This window comes from Phoxinus phoxinus (assembly GCF_949152265.1).
Source record: "Phoxinus phoxinus genome assembly, chromosome: 14".
Lineage (NCBI taxonomy): Eukaryota > Metazoa > Chordata > Actinopteri > Cypriniformes > Leuciscidae > Phoxinus > Phoxinus phoxinus.
In genome coordinates, this window is record NC_136889.1 from 20,411,596 (window position 1) to 20,433,922 (window position 22,327).

The 22,327-nt window shown below is 36.7% G+C and overlaps 1 protein-coding gene across 1 annotated transcript in view; it reads left to right on the forward strand.

The window, feature by feature from the left end:
- Positions 1 to 22,293, forward strand: part of psme4a (proteasome activator subunit 4a) — a 32,942-nt gene extending 10,649 nt beyond the window's left edge. Inside the window, exons 11-48 of the mRNA XM_079635213.1 lie at positions 490 to 755; positions 936 to 1,122; positions 1,731 to 1,820; positions 1,907 to 1,971; positions 2,060 to 2,210; positions 4,127 to 4,225; positions 4,319 to 4,388; positions 4,480 to 4,547; positions 5,191 to 5,406; positions 7,251 to 7,408; positions 7,867 to 7,962; positions 8,555 to 8,610; positions 8,711 to 8,767; positions 8,930 to 8,985; positions 9,099 to 9,197; positions 9,278 to 9,340; positions 10,077 to 10,172; positions 10,265 to 10,396; positions 10,518 to 10,727; positions 10,958 to 11,094; positions 11,204 to 11,257; positions 11,463 to 11,592; positions 11,695 to 11,803; positions 12,172 to 12,325; positions 13,080 to 13,149; positions 13,286 to 13,411; positions 13,610 to 13,762; positions 13,913 to 14,017; positions 15,273 to 15,364; positions 15,601 to 15,732; positions 15,870 to 16,078; positions 16,158 to 16,243; positions 16,325 to 16,453; positions 16,567 to 16,722; positions 19,288 to 19,447; positions 20,217 to 20,350; positions 20,605 to 20,739; positions 21,169 to 22,293. Coding sequence (XP_079491339.1) covers positions 490 to 755; positions 936 to 1,122; positions 1,731 to 1,820; positions 1,907 to 1,971; positions 2,060 to 2,210; positions 4,127 to 4,225; positions 4,319 to 4,388; positions 4,480 to 4,547; positions 5,191 to 5,406; positions 7,251 to 7,408; positions 7,867 to 7,962; positions 8,555 to 8,610; positions 8,711 to 8,767; positions 8,930 to 8,985; positions 9,099 to 9,197; positions 9,278 to 9,340; positions 10,077 to 10,172; positions 10,265 to 10,396; positions 10,518 to 10,727; positions 10,958 to 11,094; positions 11,204 to 11,257; positions 11,463 to 11,592; positions 11,695 to 11,803; positions 12,172 to 12,325; positions 13,080 to 13,149; positions 13,286 to 13,411; positions 13,610 to 13,762; positions 13,913 to 14,017; positions 15,273 to 15,364; positions 15,601 to 15,732; positions 15,870 to 16,078; positions 16,158 to 16,243; positions 16,325 to 16,453; positions 16,567 to 16,722; positions 19,288 to 19,447; positions 20,217 to 20,350; positions 20,605 to 20,739 — 4,506 coding nt within the window. The 3' untranslated portion in view covers positions 21,169 to 22,293. The remainder of the gene's footprint in view (positions 1 to 489; positions 756 to 935; positions 1,123 to 1,730; positions 1,821 to 1,906; positions 1,972 to 2,059; positions 2,211 to 4,126; positions 4,226 to 4,318; positions 4,389 to 4,479; positions 4,548 to 5,190; positions 5,407 to 7,250; positions 7,409 to 7,866; positions 7,963 to 8,554; positions 8,611 to 8,710; positions 8,768 to 8,929; positions 8,986 to 9,098; positions 9,198 to 9,277; positions 9,341 to 10,076; positions 10,173 to 10,264; positions 10,397 to 10,517; positions 10,728 to 10,957; positions 11,095 to 11,203; positions 11,258 to 11,462; positions 11,593 to 11,694; positions 11,804 to 12,171; positions 12,326 to 13,079; positions 13,150 to 13,285; positions 13,412 to 13,609; positions 13,763 to 13,912; positions 14,018 to 15,272; positions 15,365 to 15,600; positions 15,733 to 15,869; positions 16,079 to 16,157; positions 16,244 to 16,324; positions 16,454 to 16,566; positions 16,723 to 19,287; positions 19,448 to 20,216; positions 20,351 to 20,604; positions 20,740 to 21,168) is intronic.
- The last annotated feature ends 34 nt before the right edge of the window (positions 22,294 to 22,327 follow it).

A 22,327-nucleotide genomic window follows, 5' to 3' on the forward strand; every position in this document is an offset into this window, starting at 1 on the left:
GTAGATTGTGTTTAACACACAAAATAGTGATTATCAGTTCAACACACATAGTTATAGAAATTCTACTTGATTTAAAAAAAAACTGCCCTGGTATCGGATTGGTATCGGTCGATACTCAGAATTTTTTGGATCGGATCGGATCGGTTCTGAAAAAATGGTATCGGTGCATCCCTATCAAGGAGCGACCCGTTTGTGCACTTTCTGAAGATTTTTTTGCACTGTGAATTTGCACTGTCAGTTCTGTTTTTGAATAAAGGGTTGGGAATGAATGCTTTTTTAAATTATTATTTTATCCGATTAATCGATTAATCGAAAAAATAATCGACAGATTAATCGATTATTAAAATAATCGTTAGTTGCAGCCCTAATATATATTATTGCATGCAAATATAAGTTCCATAATCAGTCCTGTTCAAAATCTTTTTTTTAAATCTTTACTTTCTTTTTAATAAATCATTTTTATTTATTTATTGCTCCGTCCGTCCCCAGATGAAACTCATGAAACTCCTTCAGCGTTTACCTGCCAGTGTTGTGAAACGTCTGCATCGAGAACGTTACCGGAAGCCAACGTGGCTGACCCCTGTTCCTGAAAGCCACCTTCTCAGTGAGCAGGACATCACAGACTTTGTGGAGAGCATGAAGGAGCCCGTCCTTCTTGCCATGTTCAGCAAAACCGGCAGTCTGGATGCTGCCCAGGCCCTGCAAAACCTTGCCCTGCTCAGACCCGAGTTGGTCATTCCTCCAGTGCTGGAGAAGTAAGTGTATGTGTGTGTGCGCGTGTGTGTGTTTGTTTGTTTAAAGCACATGCTAATGTCTTTTTAAGATAACAACTTACAATAACATCACATTAAGACTACATAAATTGATGATAAGCTGATGGTGTGCTTGATCATTATCACATAAAAGCATGTTTATGGACCCTTTACTAATTTAAGGACATATCCCGCCATGGAGACCCTCACTGAGCCTCACCAGCTGACCGCCACTTTAAGCTGTATGATCAGTGTGGCACGGAGCCTGGTGGCCGGGGGCAAGAGTTTTCCAGAGGGCCCCACACACATGCTGCCTCTCCTCATGAGGGCTCTGCCGGGGGTCGACCCCAATGACTTCAGCAAGTGTATGGTGAGAGTCTGTTCAAGACAGTGTTGCTATTAACTAAACCTATAACGGTTGGAAATGCATCTGAAATAAAATATAAATATTTTATTATATAAATATATAATATAAATGAATATGAAATAAATAGAAATTAAAGATAAATAGAAATAGAAATATAAAATAATAATAATAAATAAAAACAAGCAATTAACAAATATACTCAAACTAATTCAAATTGTATATAAATAATACTAAAATGAGACTGATCGAAGATAATGGGTGTTTTTTTTATGATTATATACTCCCCTGTCCTAAGTAAGAATATTATTAAGTTAAATTGTGACACTTTTGTGCCAACCATGCACTACTCAAGTCTCAAGTATTGTGCAGGAAGATGTCAAACCCCAGAAGACTATTTCACCCCTTGGTTCCCTCGATTTTCCTGTGGGGTTTTATAGTGTTTTATTTTTTTCAATTGATGAGTAAAGTAAAGCCTGTGGTTAAAAAAACTTGCTGATACTTTGGCGTTTTGTTCTGCAATGTACACAATGTTATACCCATAGCGAAACACAAATTTCGCTTGTCTTGTGGAGGTTTGTATGTTTTCAAATATATATATTATTTTTTTTCAGATAACATTCCAGTTATTAGCTACTTTTGTTACTCTTGTTCCATTGGTGGACTGTTCTGCTGCTGTCCAGACAAGAAATGACCTCACACAGGTCAGATATCCTCCTGTCCTTATATAATTTGTACGTGTGATAGTTCATGTGCCACTCAGTCTTTTCTTTGATTTTTCTTTGTGCAGGTGGAAAAAGAGTTGTGTTCTGCCTCTGCAGAGTTTGAGGATTTTGTTCTTCAATTTATTGATAGGTACAGAACTCAGAGTACCAAATGAATACTGTACCAGTGTTTTTTTCTTTCTGTATCTTCATTCTCCCTTTTGTGTTTGTGTATTTAGGTGTTTTGCACTGATTGACATCAGTACTCTGGAACAGACCCGGGAGGAGATGGAGACAGAGAAAATGACTCATCTAGAGAGTCTGTTGGAGCTGGGCCTGTCCTCCACACTCTACACTATCCTCACACAATGCTCCATGGAAATATTCCAGGTCATACAAACACGCATGGAGTTAAAGCTAGTCACTACCATTCAAAAATTTGTGATTTTTTAGGATTCTTCAATGAATAGAACCTTCACAAAAGCAGCGTTTATTTGAAAACATACAGTGGTATGAAAAAGTTTGGGCACCCCTGTAAATTTTCATGATTTTCTTTTATAAATCATTGGTTGTCTGGATAAGAAATTTCACTTAAATATATCATATAGGAGACAAACACAGTGATATTTGAGAAGTGAAATAAAGTTTATATGATTTATGGAAAGTGTGGAAGAATTATTTAAACTAAATTAGGCATGTGCATAAATTTAGGCACCACAAAATAATAATTAACTCAATATTTTGTGCATCCTCCTTTTGCATAAATAACAGCCTCTAAACGCTTTCTATAGCTTCCAATTAGAGTCTGAATTCTGGCGGAAGGTATTTTGGACCATTCTTCTTTACAAAACATCTCCAGTTCAGTCAGGTTTGATGGTTTACGAGCATGGACAGCCCGCTTTAAATCATACCACACATTTTCAATAATATTCAGGTCTGGGGACTGAGATGGCCATTCCAGAACGTTGAACTTGTTCCTCTGCATGAATGCCTTAGTAGATTTTGAGCAGTGTTTTGGGTCGTTGTCTTGTTGAAAGATCCAGCCCCGGCGCAACTTCAACTTTGTCACCGATTCCTGGACATTGTTCTCCAGAATCTGCTGATATTGAATGGAATCCATGCGACCCTCAACTTTAACCAGATTCCCAGTCCCTGCACTGGCCACACAGCCCCACAGCATGATGGAACCGCCACCAAATTTTACTGTAGGTAGCAAGTGTTTTTCTTGGAATGCTGTGTTCTTTTTCCGCCATGCATAACACCCCTTGTTTTGCCCAAATAACTCTATTTTAGTTTCATCAGTCCACAGCACCTTATTCCAAAATGAAGCTGGCTTGTCCAAATGTTCTTGAGCATACCTCAAGCGACACCGTTTGTGGCGCGTGCTGAGAAAAGGCTTTTTCCGCATTACTCGTCCATACAGCATCTCCTTGTGTAAAGTGCGCTGAATAGTTGAACGATGCACAGTGACACCATCTGCAGCAAGATGATGTTGTAGGTCTTTGGAGCTGGTCTGTGGGTTGACTGTGACTGTTCTCACCATCCTGCGCCTCTGCTTATCTGAGATCTTTCTTGGTCTGCCACTTCTGGCCTTAACTAGAACTGTGCCTCTGGTCTTCCAATTCCTCACAATGTTCCTCACAGTTGAAACTGAGAGCTTAAATCTCTGAGACAGCTTTCTGTATCCTTCCCCTAAACCATGATGTTGAACAATCTTTGTTTTCAGGTCATTTGAGAGTTGTTTTGAGGCTCCCATGTTGCCACTCTTCAGAGAAGATGCAAAGAGAAGAAATACTTACAATTGGCCTCATTAAATACCCTTTCTCATGATTGGATTCACCTGTGTATGGAGGTCAAGGGTCACTGAGGTTACCAAACCAATTTTGAGTTCTAATAATTACTGCTAAAGGTATTGAAATCAATAAAATGACAAGGGTGCCTAAATTTATGCACATGCCTAATTTAGTTTAAATAATTATTGCACACTTTCCGTAAATCATATAAACTTTATTTCACTTCTCAAATATCACTGTGTTTGTCTCCTATATGATATATTTAATTGAAATTTCTTATCCAGACAACCAATGATTTATAAAAGAAAATCATGAAAATGTACAGGGGTGCCCAAACTTTTTCATACCACTGTAAATGTCTTTACTGTCACTTTTGATCAATGTAATGTGTCCTTTCTGAATCTTACAGACAGAAAAATATTATAGACCCCAAACTTTTGAACTGAAGTGTTTTTCCATGGGGCTGCTATGACTATGTGAGGATACCTGAACATATTTCCTTCATTTTCACAGGTGGCTCTTGGAAAAGTCTTCAACTTCGCCACTACAAACATTTTTGAGACTCACATTGCTGGACGGATGGTAGCAGACATGTGCCGAGCTGCAACCAAGGTCAGTGTCCTGAGCTCAACTCAGACATTCACAGCTGACAGCGTTTCTCAAAACATTTGGCTGACCATTTCAAATTATTATTCTCCTTTTTAGTGTCACCCAGCAGAGGCTCTGAAGCTCTTTTTGCCCCACTGCTGTAATGCCATATTACAAATCTCATCAAGTAAGTTCCACATGCACCTAATGTGTTAATGTCAGTATATGGATTGCTACATGTGTTGTGCATTTCCTGTTAACATACCATGTGTTCTCAGATGAAGAGGTATTAAATGAAGAGGAGCTGGATAAAGAACTGATGTGGAACCTCCAGCTGTTGTCTGAGGTCAGTCACACGATTCTACAACTCGTCGATAAGTAGCTGTGTAACTTTGGAAATGCTGAAATCCTAATCTAGAAATCTATTCCTAGAAATAAAAATATATTAAAAAATATATTATTTTAATTTAGAATAACTGGTTCTGTTTTAATATCATTTAATATTCCTGTGATGGCAAACCTGAATTTCCAGCATCATTATTTCAGTTTTCAGTGTCACATGATCCTTCAAAAATCATTCTAATATGCTGATTTGCTACTTAAGCAAGTGTTGAAATCTGATGTTCTCCCTCATATTTTTGAGGAAACGTGAAATTTTTCTTTAAGGATTATTTGATGAATAGAACAGGATGGTTTATTTTTTATATAGAATCTTTTGTAACATTATAAATGTATTTACTGTCACTTTTGATCATTTTAATGCATCCTCGCAAACTAAATAAAAATATGAATTTCTTTAAAAAAATTAATCTCGCTGACGCCTTATCTTTTAGAAATAAAACCAAAAATCTAGAAATCAAACTCTAATTATAAATCTATATCTAGATATTTAGACCCCTTGAAATCTGAAAACTTGACTCTAGAATCTCTAACTGAGAAACATATCTAGACAGAGATGTATAAGATCACAGTCTTGTGTTTGTCTGTAGGTGACCCGTGTGGATGGTGATCAACTGCTGCTCTACAGGTCTCAGCTTGTGCAGATTCTTCAGTTGACTCTGCACCTGAAATGTAAGCCGGGCTACAGTCTGGCTTGTAAGCTGCTCTATCACATCCTGCGTTCCTCATCCCTCATCTATCCCAGAGAGTACTGCAGCATTCCTCGTGGTGCCCAGCAGCACACTGACACGTACCTACCAATCAAGGTCAGCCTCAAGGGGAAAAAAACACTAAACCTCTCATAGTGACACAGGCCTCATCTCTGCTCAGAAAAAAACAAACTAAAATCTTGTGCTGTAATCCTGAAGATCCCATTTTAAGATTCCGTTTAAAAAATAGTTGACACACAGTAAGAGTATAGACCATTTGGTATTTGTGGAAAGCATACAGGTAACTTAAATCAGTTTTATGTTCAGTAGACATCTCTGACGTTTGTATCTTGGTAAATCTAAACTGAGTTTGAGATATCATTGAAATCTCTTCTGAAACACTAGAGAAGATGTGTTTGATTACTGAGGTCTTTTCTCAGGAGAAATATCTGAGAAACTGGAGGCGATTTAAGAAAGTCTCCATTGCTCCCAATTTACAGTAATAGAAGTGATGTCTAGGAGAAACAATGGAGATAAATCAAATGTAATTTCTGTTTTAATAATAATTTATATTTCAAAGTGCCAAATGTTATGTTTTAGGGTTAATGTTAATAAAAAATTATATTCTGTAAAATATTATAATATTATTATTAAGTATAGTCATAAAAAATACAGTAGATGTCAATTGGACTAAATATATTGCTATATTTAAAAATTCCAAAATGTGCAAATTACCATTTACAACAACAGTGACTGGGAAGTCCCCACTAGGATATTTCTGTGTTTGCTCCTGTGACCGGGCTTTACTTTTATCCTATGAAATATCTCTGAAGAAGATGAGATGAGATGTTTGAGTTAATTAACGGATTAGTGGAGCTCCGTCACCCTCTTTAGCATTGGTATGCCTAAGCACCTTTTCTTAGACAGGCAGACGTCACTCTTCCTAACTGCCTGACGTCTTAATGCGTGGTTCATTTGAACTTGACTCTGCCTCAGTCAGCATTCTCAGAAAATCAGAACTACTTTAACTCCCCTTGTTTTCAACATTTATGAGAACAAGTCAATGAAACAAACTGTTTTTCTTAAAGTGCTCCTATTATGCTATTTTAGAGGTTCCTAATTTTATTTTGGAGGTCTGTCAGAATAGGTTTACAGGCACCCAAGATCCAATAACACTTTAAATGTCTCATAATATACATTGCAGGATCACTTCTTTTCTCACAGTGTCTGAAATGGTTCAGTAAAGGATTCAGTCTCTCTAAACCCCTCCTTTCTGAGAGCATACTCTTCTCTCATTGGTCCGATGGCCCACTCTGTTGTGATTGTGTGTCGAAAACGAAACGTCCATTACCATAACTACCATACTTCAGCTCCTCTGCACAGTGAATGTGATAAGAGCAGTAACATTGAAATCAGTTTTTAATTCAAGCCTGAGTTCTGTTTAATTCAAGAGCATGCAAAATGGATTTGCTTTCACTGAAAACAGCGTCTTCTCAACATGTCGACAACTTGAACCAAACCTTGCCTCAGCCACAGCTAGAGTGTTTAGGGCCGGGTCAACGTGAATGTTCTTCACGGGGCTGCCAATGAAGACCATAGGCTGGCATTATGCAAAAGTGTTACAAACCTACGTAGGTTTGTGCAGAAAGTGAGACTGGAATTACCAGTACTAGCGACTAATTTTAGGCAGTTCAGAATGGGCAACTAACTCAATTTATTATGTACTTTTATCTTTGAAACTTTGCTGCCTTTTTACACTCACAAAGAGGTATATTACAGACCTCATGAAAGGTAATATACAAAAAAGCATTATTTGGGTAGTTTAAAGATCAAGATAAGATAACAAGGATGACATTCAGTAAACTTAATTTAACAAAACAATAGTCACTATTATCTTCTTCAAAAATCATGTAATGGAGGCTGATATTCCAATAGTTGTCTCTGTCTCTTCTCTGGATCAGGACTGGGGTCGGCCTGGAGACCTGTGGAAGCTGGACATCCACTGGCATGTACCCAGCACAGAAGAGAAAGAGTTTGTTTTCTACTTGCTGGATCTGCTGTTAAAGCCGGAACTCCAGCGTCTGCAGAAACACACACAGGGAAAACAGGACATGAGCAGGTCAGCTTTGTTTGAATTCATAAAAACTCTTCTTCTTTTTTTGTCTTGTGTACCCACACAGCCCCATCAGTAAGTTCCTATTTATCAACACCATACCAGAAATGTGATCCTTTAAATTCATATTATACTGGACTTTCTTTAAAAGGGGGCTGAATGTGTTCAGGTCTTTATTAGGCAAACAATTTGATTTAATCCTTGCCAGTACTCATATTTTTATTTCAAGTGTCATTTTTTTCATTTATTTTCAAAATCAAAATGTTTTTAAATACTCCTTGGACCCTGTGGTAGACATACCATGTTGAGACTATTATTCAAGAATGATTTAAGCTTATAGATGTTTTTGTTTCTTTCATGGACAAATGTTATGTTGATGCCATTGAACCACAAAAGAACATTCAAGGAAAAAGATCAGAGAAATAATATTTTCCTCTACTAATTTGTGTGTTATGTCTTTTTAGGGATGATGTTCTTCAGAGTCTGTCTATTGTTCATAACTGTCTTCTGGGAGCGAGCCCCCTTCTGCCCCCAGTGAGTGGAGAACCCGTCCCGGACCTGTGAGTAACACACACAATGTACACTACCGTGCAAAGGTTTGAGGTCAGAAAATTTTCTTTAAAGAAATTAATACTTATTCATGCATTAAATTGATCAAAAGTGACATTTCTAAAGTTAAAAAAGATTTCTATTTCAAATTAATGCTATTCTTCTGAGCTTTCTATTCATCAAAGATGATCAACCTTGATAATAAGTAATGTTTCTTTAGCATCAAATCAGCATATTAGAATGATTTCTGAAGGACCATGTGACACTGAAGACTGGAATAATGATGCTGAAAATTTTGATTTAATGCATTTTAAAATGTAGTAAAATAGATAGCAGCTATTTTAAACTATAATAACATTACAGTTTTTACTGATCAAATAAATACAGACTAGTTGAACTAGTAGAGACTTGTTTCAAAAACATTAAAAAAATATTGCTGACCCAAAACATTTGAACGCTAGTGTACTACAGTTAAAAAAACAACTCTGCAAACATCAGTGATTTTAGCATTGCATAGATTGTCCAACTATATATGATGCTCTTGTAAACTTTTTAAATATATTAATTTGGTAATATTTTAACTTTCTAATGCTTCTCATTTAGGATCAACAGCATGGTTCAGCTAAACGAGACAAAAGTGTACTCTGGAGTAGACTATGGTAAGTGAGCATTTCCTTGTTTAAAATCAGTGCTGGAGCTTTATTGATTATCAATGAATTGCTTTGCAGTGCATTATATTGATTATTGATTGATTGGCAGACCTGTCTAGAGAGAACTACAGAGAGGACATCTGTAAGACAATTAGACCTTTACTACGTAAGTTACTTCAACATACTAAGACACTTATTTACCCTTTCTAGTTTTAAACTTTAAGGTTTTGTTTCCAATCCTTTTACATCTATAGAGACATTTTATGAATGATAGTTCTTACATATTGAGTGAAATGAAAGCTTTTTTAATTATTATGTATCTATACAGACTACACACTAGAGCACTCAGAAGACGACATCAAATCCCTCTTCTCCATTATAAAGGTGAACCACAACACTGTCAGGTTTTCTCCAACATTTGTGTGTGTAATATGCTTGTGATATTTATTTTATTGGTAATAAGCATTGGCGTGAACTGCCTTGTGTTCTCTCAATAGATCATCAATGACCTGCTCCACTTTAAAGGCTCACACAAACATGAGTTCGACTCCAGGTGGAAGAGTTTCAGTCTGATTAAGAGGTCTATGGAGAACAAGGTGAGACGCATTTACCGGTAATATCCATCTTCTCTATATTTGACAAGTAGTATACTGACACTCTCTCTTCTTCTCTCCAGCTTCACGGCAGTAAACAGCACATTAGAGCTCTACTCATAGACAGAGTCATGCTGCAACATGAGGTAACTCATAATCTTAATATATTTTATAGAGCATTTGGGTGAATCTTATGAAACCTCTCAAAAAAAATTGCTGGGTAATTTTTTTATTTCAATAAAATAACTTTTATTTCAATAACTATCTTGTATGTTTTATATAACTACCGTTCAAAAGATTGAGGTTTTTGGTGAAAAAAATTATGCTCACCAAAGCTAATTTTTTTATTATAAAATAAAATAATATTGTTAAATATATCATTACTAAATACTCCTTTAATATATTTTAAAATGTAATTTATTTCTGTTATGGTGAAGATTATGTTTTAACACTCATTACCCCAGTCTTCAGTGTCACTTGATCCTTCAGAAATCATTCTATGCCGATTTGAAACATTACTTAGTATTATTAATGTTCAAATCAATTGCACTGCAGGATTCTTTTATGGATTTATTTTAAATAGAAATTTTTGTTGTAATATTATAAGTGTCTTTACTGTCATTTTTGATCCACTTAGTGCATCCTTGCGAAATAAAGTATTCATTTCTTTTCTTTTTTTAAGAAATTAATACTACTACTTCAAAACAAAACAAAAAACCTTTAGATGTTGGGGTAAAATGCATGACCTGGACAGGTTTTTATGAGAAGAATGCTTTATAATATGTATAACTTACTTCTCATTAGATAAACATGTATCCTAAAGACTCTTCACCATGTTATGATTTCAGTAGTTTTGAGTGTTTATGTCTGTTTGTCTTTCAGTTAAGAAATCTGACCATAGATGGGTCTAGCTACAGGTATGTTCATCAGGACCTGATGAAGGACCTGCTCAGACTGTCCACCAGCAGATACAGTCAGGTATGACAACACCATACACACACGCACACACTTATGCATTCACATTCAAACGCAATGAATGCAACATGAATAGCCTCTCTCTCTTACCTCAGGTGAGGAGTAAAGCTCAGAATGCGCTGTTCACAGCATTGGCAACCTACAACTTCTGCTGCAGAGACATCATCCCTGCGGTGCTGGAGTACCTAGACCCAGACCGCACTGACGTCACCCAGCAGCAATTCAAAGTAGGTCTCAATGTTTACACCCTGAAAGAAACTAAACATATTTTCTCTTTCTGTTGATATTCTACAGCTATGGGAAACTGAATAGGATCATACTTGATCTGTCTTTCTTACTCTTCTCCAGGGTGCCTTGTACTGTTTGTTAGGGAACCACTCTGGGGTCTGTCTTGCTACCCTGCAGTACTGGGACTGCATCGCTCTGACATGGCCTGCCGTTGTTCGTTCTGGCATGAGCCCCTCCATGTCTCTGGAGAAGCCTTCAATCGTGCGGCTCTTCGACGACCTGGCCGACAAGATCCACCGCCAGTACGAGACCATCGGTTTTGACTTTTCTGTGAGTTCAGCAAATAGCAGCCTAAATGAATGAGATGCTTAAACTGAATTACAAATAAAGGCTTTCCATTTACTTATAGAATTATGTTAACAGCTTTAAGTTAAAAACTTTAAATGCTAATGTGTTTGTTGACATTGCACACCTCAGCTTGACCTTTTTCTTTCTATACAAACTCTGTTTTTCTTGTGACATCTGTATCTTTACACTTTTCTCTTTCGTTTTGTATTCAGATTCCGGAGAGTTGTGTGGATGTTGCCCTAAAAATTATGAAATCCAGTTATCCAGAACCGACCCCACGTGATGCCTCTGAACAGGAGGAACTGGAGGGAAGTAAGAGACAGGAACAGAAAAACAAAGACTCAGTGCAGTGAGTAAATGCTTAAAAACGGCATACAAATATGCTTCATACAAATAAGTTTATATCCGGTTAAGTGGTGGATATACTCAAACTTAATTTTTTTTATCAATCCTAACAGGAAGTATGAGAATCTAGTGGTGGATCTTTTGGACTGCCTTCACGACCGAAACATGTACGTCTACTCACTGTGTCTTTACTAAAATACTAAATGCTACACATTAACTTAATCTAGTTAAAATGCTAAAATACTGTATTATTCTTTGTTATTATTCTTTATTTTGCTATTATTGAAATTGTTCTTTGTGATTGCAGTTTCTGAATTATTTGTAAGGATTTACAAAAGACTGGATGGTAATGGAAGTTTGTTTATTTTGCAGGCCCTGGAAGTTTGAGCAGATAGCGATCGGCTTCCTCACTCTGATGCTGAGAGATGACCAGCCCTTGCCTTCCTCTGCCGTCCTCTTTTTCATTGAGAGCCTGAACCACGACTCTCTCTTAGTTCGCAATGTGCGTTTGTGTGTGCATTCTGTCAAAATTATACTTCAGAACATATCTGTGAAAGAAAGTCAAAAACATGTTTCTTCTTGTTTTGTGCTATTTATTGCTCAGGGTGCAATATCAGCAGTGAGTGGAATTCTAAAGCAGCTCAAGAGACCTCACAAGAAAGTGGCAGTGAATCCCTACGACATTTCTGAACTCAAAACCTCTCTTCAGTCATGTGAGTACACTAACCGCACAGTAAGAAGTGAGTATATACAGTAGGTAGTCAACCAAAATGCCTATTACTGCCACATGTACCGCCGCTGCTAGAATACAACCTAGTCACATGTGGCACTACTTCACGAAATAGTATTACACCATTTAATCTTGGATAATTATTTATCATATAAGTGCTTAATGTTCCAGCTATTAAAACTATGGTCATAGCGCCACTTACGGTCAAGAGCAGAATTGCATTTCCTGACGCAAGCTGCATTACCCGTGGCGGCAGAAAAACTCATTTTGGTTGAGTGATATGTATCCATTTAGTAAGACTACAGATGGTAAAGTATATCTGAGATTTGTGATTTGCTGTTCTTCGTGTAGGTGATGGTAAAGCTCTAGGTTCTCTGTTGGTGGGAGACCGGCCTGATAACCAGTGGCTGCAGTATGACAGCAGCAAGTTGCCGCGCTCCCAGCAGGACTGGGATGAATGTTGCTTCATTGAGAAAACCCACTGGGGTTATTCCACATGGCCAAGGTACACACACAGTGCTTAAAGGAAGAGTTTACCCACACATGTATAAATAAATGTTTGCTGTTATTATACTTTTTTGGTGTGGAACACAAAAGAGGATTGACTCATTACACAGCTCTTTTCCATACATCAACAGTTCATAGAGGCTGTCAAGCTCCAAAAAACAGTATAAGTGGGCCATATGACTCATTCACCATATTTCACAACTTTCAAAGCCAAACACAACAGCTTGTGTGTGAGGAACATAAAGAAAATTTAAATTGTTTACTAATCAATTTTACCTCTGCAAAGTTCTGAATAAAGCCTGAAACCATTCTGAAGCCAAAGGATCTCCCTTTTCATTATAAGATTTTCAATATTATTATTTATTTTTTTATGTTTTTGAAAGAAGTTTCTTTTACTCACCAAGGTTGCATTTATTTGATTAAAAAAATTACTCTAATATTCTAAAATATAATTACAATTTAAAGTCTTCAGTCACATAATCCTTTTTTTCAGGACTGAATTGAAAGTTCTAAAGAACATAATTTATTTGAAATAGATATATTTTGTAACATGATGAATGACTTTAATGATACTTTTGATTAATTTATCATTTTCATCCAAAACTGAATAAAAGTTGAACGTTTCTTTAAAATATAAATCTTACTGACCCCAAACTATTGAATGGTTGTGTATAATATAAAACATTTTGTGCTGATCTTCAAAAGGTAGACAAAACAACTGCTAAATATACTATTTTGTTTCTCTTTTTTAGCAACCTGATGCTCTATGCCCCTCCTGAGGAACAGCCCAAACAGGGCAAAGCAAGAGAAGAGATGAATGAGGTATATAACATTCTAAACCCAACCAAGTTTTGTTTCTCAACTCAAAATGCTTGTACCACCTCATCATTTCAGGGGTTTTATATTTCAGTCTGTCTTTTTTGTTTAGGTTCGTTTATGCCTGTTTTCTTTGTTGTAGAGTGAACAGATCATATATGATCATTTCTCAGACCGGCTGTTCATCGATCAGTTCATCCACTATTTGTCTCTGGAGGACAGGAAGGGGAATGATAAATTCAGCCCACGGCGATTTTGCCTCTTTAAGGTGAGAGTATTTAGATGCACGTCTACAGTCTGTTTTTCAATCCCAATGAAATGTAGACTGTAGATGTCTATGAGCCAGGTTTTCAGGCTTGTTCAAACCAATTTGGTTCTATATCTGAGTGGCATCCAAACAATCACCATTCTCCAAATTAAAAATGATTGATCGCTTGCATCATAGAAATGTCTTGTGTTGTAAAAGGGCCTTTTCCGGAACTTTGATGATGCCTTCCTGCCCTTGCTGAAGCCTCATATGGAGCGTCTGGTTGCGGATACCCATGAAAGCACCCAGCGCTGTGTGGCGGAGATCATCTCTGGACTCATCAGGGGCTCCAAACACTGGAGCTACAGCAAGGTATTTGCACACATGTGCATTTCAACAAATTAAGAGTCCTCAACATCAGCATTGTTACACACCTGAACACTTGGGTCTTAACTTTTTGGACTATAATGATGGTGTAAACACCTTTGCTTGAGTCTGAATATGTGTGTTTGTGTGTTTCAGGTGGAAAAACTGTGGGCTCTGCTATGTCCACTCCTCCGTAAAGCTCTCTCCAATATCACCATAGAGACGTATGCGGACTGGGGCACCTGCATTGCCACTGCCTGCGTAAGGATATTTCTGACCATGTACTTGTCTTGTATTAGGATGTATGATTATTGGTATGCTTCGCATCACTGGGTTTTGGGAAAAATATTTGCAAAAATATACCATTTCAAATTGTGGACCGTTTTGGGTAAGTTACTCTAAAAAAGTAATGAATTACTAGCTACTAATTACATATTTGACAGTGTAATTATATTACTGTACTAATTACTCTCTCTAAAAAGTATTGCATTACAAATCCAATATCAACCTCGACCAGTTGAACAATACAAGGATAGACATGAAACTGAAATAAATAATATAAAATTGCATAAATTATTTTTGAACTGACCAAAGTATTTTAAATTGAGAAAGTTACATAAAAAAAATACATTTTAAACATTACATGTTAAATCCACTATTGTTTTATATATAGTTGTTCTATAGTATGTACCATATTTAATACATAAGTAAATGTAATTAAATTACAGAAACATTCAGAGTAATCCCTTACTTTACTTTATCAAGGGAAAAGTAATTAAATTACCGTAATTAATTACTTGGTAAAGCATTACACCCAAAAATGAATTAAATTAATTGAATAAAATTTGTTCTCATATTCTAGTATAAATTAAGCTAATGACCAGACAATCTGTGGATATACTCTATTCAAAAGTTCAGCGTCAGTAAGTTTTATTTTTATTTGTAAAGAATTCATTTTTTTTCAACATGGATGCATTCAATTGAAAATGACAGAAATCTTTTGTAACATTATAAAAGTATTTACTATTTCAAATAAATGCTGCTCTTTTGAACTTTCTATTTATATAAGAATCTTGAAAAAAAATACTTAGCAGAAAAAGAAAGAAAACCTTCTATTCATCAAAGAATCCTAAAAAAAAATTCCACAAAATATTAACCAGTACAACTTTTTCCCCAAAAATTAATAACTTATGAAAATTTGATGCTCAAGAAACATTTATATCAATATGATTTCTGAAGGATCATGTGACACTAAAGACTGGAATAATGATGCTGAAAATGTGTCTTTGCCATCACAGGAATAAATTATATATTAAAATAGATAACCGTTATTTTAATTTGAAGCAATATTTCATAATAATATTACTGTATTTTTGATTAAATGCAGCATTGGAGAGCATAAGACTTTTCAAAACATGAATAAGTCTTACCTTCTCAAAACTTTTTAACAGTGAATATGCTTTCATTATTTTCCCAGCTGAATTATTCATTGTGTACATATGTGTGTGTTGTACAGGAGAGCCGAGACCCACGAAAGCTCCACTGGCTGTTTGAGTTGCTGATGGAATCACCGGTCACAGGAAAAGGAGGCTCGCTTATGGACGCCTGGTATGACATCACTGTCACACACTTCAACTTCTGAAAGCTGAATGTTATGATATTATGTGATGTATACTTTCTCTTTTGTATGTTCCTGTTCTCAGCATTAATAAAAAATAAATAAAAAAGCTGAATGTTATGGTTTAAATAAGGGAAATGATCACTGTGACTTCTATACATTTCATTGCTACATGTCTAAGTTTGTCATTTAAATCAACTCACTCAATGTGATCTCTGTCTTCCAGCCGTCTGTATGTGCTGCAGGGCGGTCTTGCTCAGCAGCAGTGGAGAGTCCCAGAGCTGCTTCACAGGTTACTACAGTACCTCGAGCCCAAGCTCACTCAGGTCTACAAGAACGTACGCGAACGCATCGGCAGGTATGTGCTTGAACACAAAAAAACACATCAACATTATACATGTTCAAGTTTAGTCTTTTCAGAGCTCATTTTTAGTTAAAACCCTCCGTATTATAGCAACGCATTTAGATCCACTCATTGTCTCTCTCTTCTCTCAGTGTGCTCACCTACATCTTCATGATCGATGTGAACCTGCCACACACTCAGCCCACCACGTCCCCGCGCATCGGAGAGTTCACGGAGCGTGTGCTGGCCAGACTCAAGCCTTTAACTGAGGGCGAGGAGGAGATCCAAAACCACATAGTGGAGGGAAACACGGAGGGAGATCAAGATGAGAGGACACAGGCCATCAGATTACTCAAAACTGGTGTGTATTTTGTATACCTTTCTCTGTTTGAACGAGTGTGCAGAAGTGCTTGGGTAACAGTGTTTTCTGTTTGTTCTAGTGTTGAAGTGGTTGATAACCAGCACTGGACACTGCTTCTCTTCTGCTGTCCCGGAACAGCTACGTCTCCTCCCTCTCCTCTTCAAGGTGAGTCCCAGTTTTGTCTGTAATTTAGTTCACGGTCTACAAGTCTTGTGTTTTTAAGCCCGTCTCTCACTCTCTCTCTAGATCGCTCCTGTGGAGAATGACGACAGCTATGATGAGATGAAGAGAGACGCTAAGACATGTCTTTCTCTCATGTCCCAGGGGCTGCTGTACTCGGAACAGATTCCACAAGTCCTCAGTGCACTTGAAGAGGTGACTGTCAGTGCCCATAAGGCACACACACTCAGCACATTACAGTATGAGTCATGTGTGAATGTGAGGGTTTAATGTGAGATTTGACCAGCAGATGGCACTGTTTGTTACAGATCTCAAGGAGCAGCTCGTGGCACGCACGTTACACCGTTCTCACCTACCTGCAGGTTATGGTCTTCTACAATCTTTTCACTTTCCTCAGTGATGCCCAGGCTGTGGGTGACGTGAGAGCTCTGGTACTACACCTGCTACAGGATGAACAACTAGAGGTGTGTGAATGAATACACACACTGATATACACACATACATTACAGTTTGTTTCACTATTTCTAAGGTCTGGTTGCAACTCTGGCTCCTTGTTTCTGGTGGAGTACAGTCAATAATTTCCCAAGCCTATTGTGAGAGCACAACCTTGCTAAAAACTACAATCTTATAAATCAATGGATAAACTTATTCAACAGGACGTCTCGATTCAAATACCCATTCAATATTCTTCCTAAAAGACAACGATTCGGCTGTTTCTATTAAACCTTTGACAAGTACGATCACGGTGAACATTCAAATCTGTTCCCGCTGCTGCTGACCCAGAGAGACCAGTTGTCATTTAGAGGTATGAAATAGCTTCACAACCACACAGTATCATCATTTATGTTACAATATTTCAGGTTATCACACAAGTACTGGGATAAAAGCTTATAGTTCGAATATAAACACTGATGTCTACGGAAACGATCAAAATAGAGTAAATTGGCTTTTGAAAGTAACTTGATGCTTTAAATAAATATTTTATTAATTACATCGTTTCACCAGTAGGTGGCGACAAGTGACTGTTAAATTTATGTCATTGAATTATTCATTCAAGAGATTCGTTCAAAAAGTCTGATTCATCCAGTAAATGAGTGAGTCATTGAATCATTCATTCAAATGGATTTTTTATTTATTTTTATAATTCATTAAAATGTATTTAAAAAATTTAAATGGACTGCAGCAATTAGTATTTTGTCAGAACCTCTAGTAAAATACATGTTATTTTGTTTAGCAGTCTATTCATAATTGTTATCCAGAATCGTGCAGCTCTAACACAAATGTTATGACATGCACTGCAAATGTTTATTTATTAAGTATACATATATCCATTTGTTTATTATTATTATTTTATTTTATTACTTTTAATTTACTGTTTTACTAGTGTTGACGTTTTTAAAATGTCCTTAAAAGTCTTATGATTCAATTAATGATTAAGGAATTAATTTCCTTCTTTTTATCTAAAATGACAGATTTTTTTATTTTACAAAAAAACTAAATATGAAATGAATGCTTACATTTTTATTTCAGGATATTTTGATGAATGAGTTTAAAAGATATTACGTTTTCCATAAAATATTAAGAAGCACAACAACCAACTCATCATATTAGAATGATTTCTGAAGGATCATGTGACACTGAAGTAATGATGCTGAAAATTCAGCTTTGATCACAGGAATAAATGACATTTTAGAATATATAATTAAATAGAAAAATTATATTTGTATATTATATACAAATTTATTGTAAAAGATTTACTTGAATAAGAGACTTCTTTCAAGACTTTTTTTATTAACCCCAAACTTTTTTAAATTTGGCATTTTACAAAATTTTGGCCCTCATAATAAATGCAGATGCCACAACTAACAAGTGTCTTCAGAGCTCTGTCTTTTCATACTGATTTCACCCTTAGATGTTCCCACCTTAGACATTTTTCACTCGACTCCAGTGAATTAATCCGGATCACTGTAAAAGATTATATATCTTTAGTATGTCTATATTTGAAGTCTTTCTGTTCTGTTCACGAATGTGATTGAGTGTAATCACAAAGGTTAAATGTGTCGGAAGCCAATTACGTAAACCGCTGTGGTGAAAGTGTCCCTTTCACCATGCTTTCTTTGCAGTGATGTAGCACTCTTGTTTTCCCCTCTCTCTCTCTCTCTCTCTCTCTCTCTCTCTCTCTCTCTCTCTCTCTCTCTCTCTCTCTCTCTCTCTCTCTCTCTCTCTCTCTGTCTTACTGTCACCATAGCAACTCCCAGCTGCAGCAGTATTCTGTTTCCATAGTGATAGATGTTCAAATTTCCAGAGAGGAGTGTATGGTAAACGGAGAGAAGTGGGGGGAAAAGATTAGGGTTATGAGTGGAAGGAAACTACACCCTTTAATACAGCAAATTAAATCACATGACTTTGGATTCGGTGTTGCATATGACCCTCTGTCTGCTGATGTAATACAGCTAGTCAGTCGATTAGTGACAGCCAATCAGAACGTCACAGTGACTGGATCCCAAGGTTAAGGATCAGAGCATAGGGTCAAGATCACAAGATTTTGGGACTTCAAAACAATAGCCATCGTTTCTTTGTCAGAGCAAATGCATGTCATAAACACACACATATACGCAAGATGTTATTGCTGAGTCAGCTTTTTATGGGTGTCTCTGTAGGGATTTATTTTTTTGTCTAATTATTGCTTCCTTAAGACGGGTTGGTTGACTGGCTGTTTAGCACATCCCTGGTAATAAGCTCTAAATTTGCTTATTCACCCATTTCACCCTGACTGGAACATTGTGTTTTGTTCTGTAATGCCGTTTGCACCGATCTGCCTTGTTACTTTAAGTTGCACTGCTTCTGTTCTTCGGGCCCTGTGCATTTCTTTATTTAAAGAAAGGTTCTTCTGACACACAAAGACCCCATCTGTCCCTGCTCTGCACCTCCCACGCTTAAGATAACTGAGAGGAAAAAACTGCCTGAACCTTTGGCCGCAATGGTAACAGTCTTCTGTAATAATCTTTGCTCTCTCTTCATGGTTTTAGGTGAGGGAGATGGCGGCCACCACTCTGAGTGGATTACTGCAGTGTAATTTTCTCAGCATTGATGAACCTATGCAGGCCCATTTTGAGTCCCTGAGCAAGACCCGCCTGCCCAAGCGTAGGAGGAGAGAGCTGGGCTCCGTGGTGGACACAATCCCTGCTGGTAATGGTCACACGAGTACACTAACGTTCAAAGGTTGTTTTTTTTTTTGGGGGGGGGGGTTAAGAGGTCACTTATGCTCAACTAGGCTGCATTTATTTAATCTAAATACAGATATTACATATATTTTCTATTTGAATATATTTTAAGATGTAATTTATTCCTGTGATCAAAGTTGAATTTCCAGCATCATGTCACATGATCCTTTAGAAATTCTAATATGCTGATTTGCTGCTCAAGAAACTATTATTATTATTAATGTTGAAAAAAGTTGTGCTGCTTAATATGTTTGTGGACATGGTGATTTATTTACTTTGAATAAATACATTTTTAATTTTACAAAAGATTTCCATTTTAAAATAATTGCTGTTTTTTTGCTAATTGCTTTCTATTCATCAGTGTAATGTATCCTTGCTGAATAAAACTATTAAATAAACTATACTTCTATAAAGCTAACTTTCGTTAACTTTACAATAAGTAAATTCACTTCCCGATGGATGGATGGATGGATGGATGGATGGACGGACGGATGGATAGATAGATAGATAGATAGATAGATAGATAGATAGATAGATAGATAGATAGATAGATAGATAGATAGATAGATAGATAGATAGATAGATAGATAGATAGATAGATGGATGCGAGACTGTATACTGATTTCATATTTGGGGTGAATTAAATGTACCTAAATTCACCCTAGATATATTTATATCCAGTACCTTATGATAAACGATTTGACCTTAATCTATCATTTTTTTTCTGTGTTTAGACCTGGTGCGGCGACATGCAGGTGTGTTAGGTCTGAGTGCCTGCATCCTGTCCAGCCCGTATGATGTGCCCACCTGGATGCCCCAGATCCTCATGGACCTGAGTGCCCACCTCACTGACACACAGCCTATAGAGGTACAGCTCCCGCTCTCTTTGACTTGTGTGTTAGATGTTGAGAAAGAGAGGGTTGGATGATCAGCTGATTGCAGTCTGCAGGGGTCCAGGCATTGACTGAGCAAAGATGAAATGTTTAAGCATTTCTAGAAGCTGAACATGAATCATGCACCTGCATTTTGATGCACTCAAGGAAATGCATGGATGCCGGAGGTAGAGCAGAAACTGTGAGACTACTTACAAGATCTTTAACAGATTTATTGCTGTCTCTCTAGATGACTGTGAAGAAAACACTGTCGGATTTTCGTCGCACTCATCACGATAACTGGCAGGAACACAAGCAGAAGTTCACAGATGACCAGCTGCTGATGCTCACAGATCTGCTAGTCTCCCCCTGTTACTACGCTTAGGTCTGTTATACACACACTCACACAGGCTATCTTCCAAAACCTAGTGAGCGTCTTTGCTGCCTGCCAGTATATACAGTGCCTTTTAAGGCAGCATCCTAACTGAAACGAAACCTCATAAATGATGATTTGGAACAATCTACATACTGTGCATTACACAAATAGCTATCATTAATACTCCAATACGATATTACACTATACCTACTGGAGCACACACAAATATTGGGTAAAACAGTTATTTATTATTTAGGTTAAACAACTTTTTCTATATATTTTTTTTCTATATTAAACTCTAGAATGAATTTGACACCATAAAATACTGACTACGCAAGCATCTAACTCTGTTTTGGAACATACTTCATTCACATACATGCATGTTCACATGGATTTCATCTTCACACGCTTCTTATGATACTTTCTACTGTTTTTCAGAATGATGCCACTCTCTGGTGAAGGGGAAATGTTTCTTACACTTGTCTTGAGGGAAAGGCTACAAGAAAAAGGCTGCTTGAAACCTACATTTTTGTTTGCACTTAATGTCTGGGATTGTATTTAAAGACACAATTTATGTAGCAATAGTTGCAATCATCTAGTATAAGACAATTCGAATATTTTGCTAAACTATTTATTTTTTTATTTTTGAATACACTTAATATTTAAGGAGAACCTATTGCGGGTATCGCTGACCTGCATCTATAATGTTCTTGTACAGTTTAAATTTTTCGCATGTGTGAGTGCAGTATGGATTGTTAAAGCAGTTTTCTGCACTGCTTTGCATTGCGGTTTTATTGTAATACTAGCATTTTATCATTTTAGCAGTAGTCCATTTGAAATGTGTACACGTGTAATGTTGGTAAATGTTACATGCGTGTATAAAATCGTACCATATTTTGAAGTAGCACTACATTTCCCCTGGCCTCATACAGACGTATTGCATTTTGAACAGTTATGTAAGCCTACATAAATGGAGTTAGAATATCATCACAATGGATGTTGTTACAAAATACTAGGTCTGTTTAAACCATGAGATTTTAATTTTCCTCCCTTTTGTGCTTCATGCTTCTTTTTGTCTATTCATATTTTTGCAGTCAACAAATGTTTATTTATTTATTTATTCGATTGAGACTGTTGTCAGTTGGCTCAACCTTTGCATTTAGCGTTGCAGTTTGTAATTTTTTGCATCAAGCAATCTGAAGCTTTTTAAAGGTACTGTCTGCAAAACCTGAGACAGTGTTGAGAAATGCAACACATGCAAATTACCAAGTGTTGCTGTTTACAGCTGTGCTTTGCCCCACTGATGAACCTGTCTGTAGCAACAATTGCAGACTATATTTAATACAATGGTATGTTGATAAGCTTGTGTCATAGGTACAATTATGCTGTCAAAATCATGTCCAAAGCCAATATAGAGTTCAACTTTGGTTGGTAAACCATAAGACCGTAACTATGCTATGCTAATGCTTGATTAATTGGTTACCTGTTGTTGATTTCGTGATATCTTTTACAAATATTTGAATAAAGACAAGATATTTGTAATAAAGTGTGACAAAGTATGCAGATACTCTCTTTTTTTGTGTTTTTCCCATGTTAA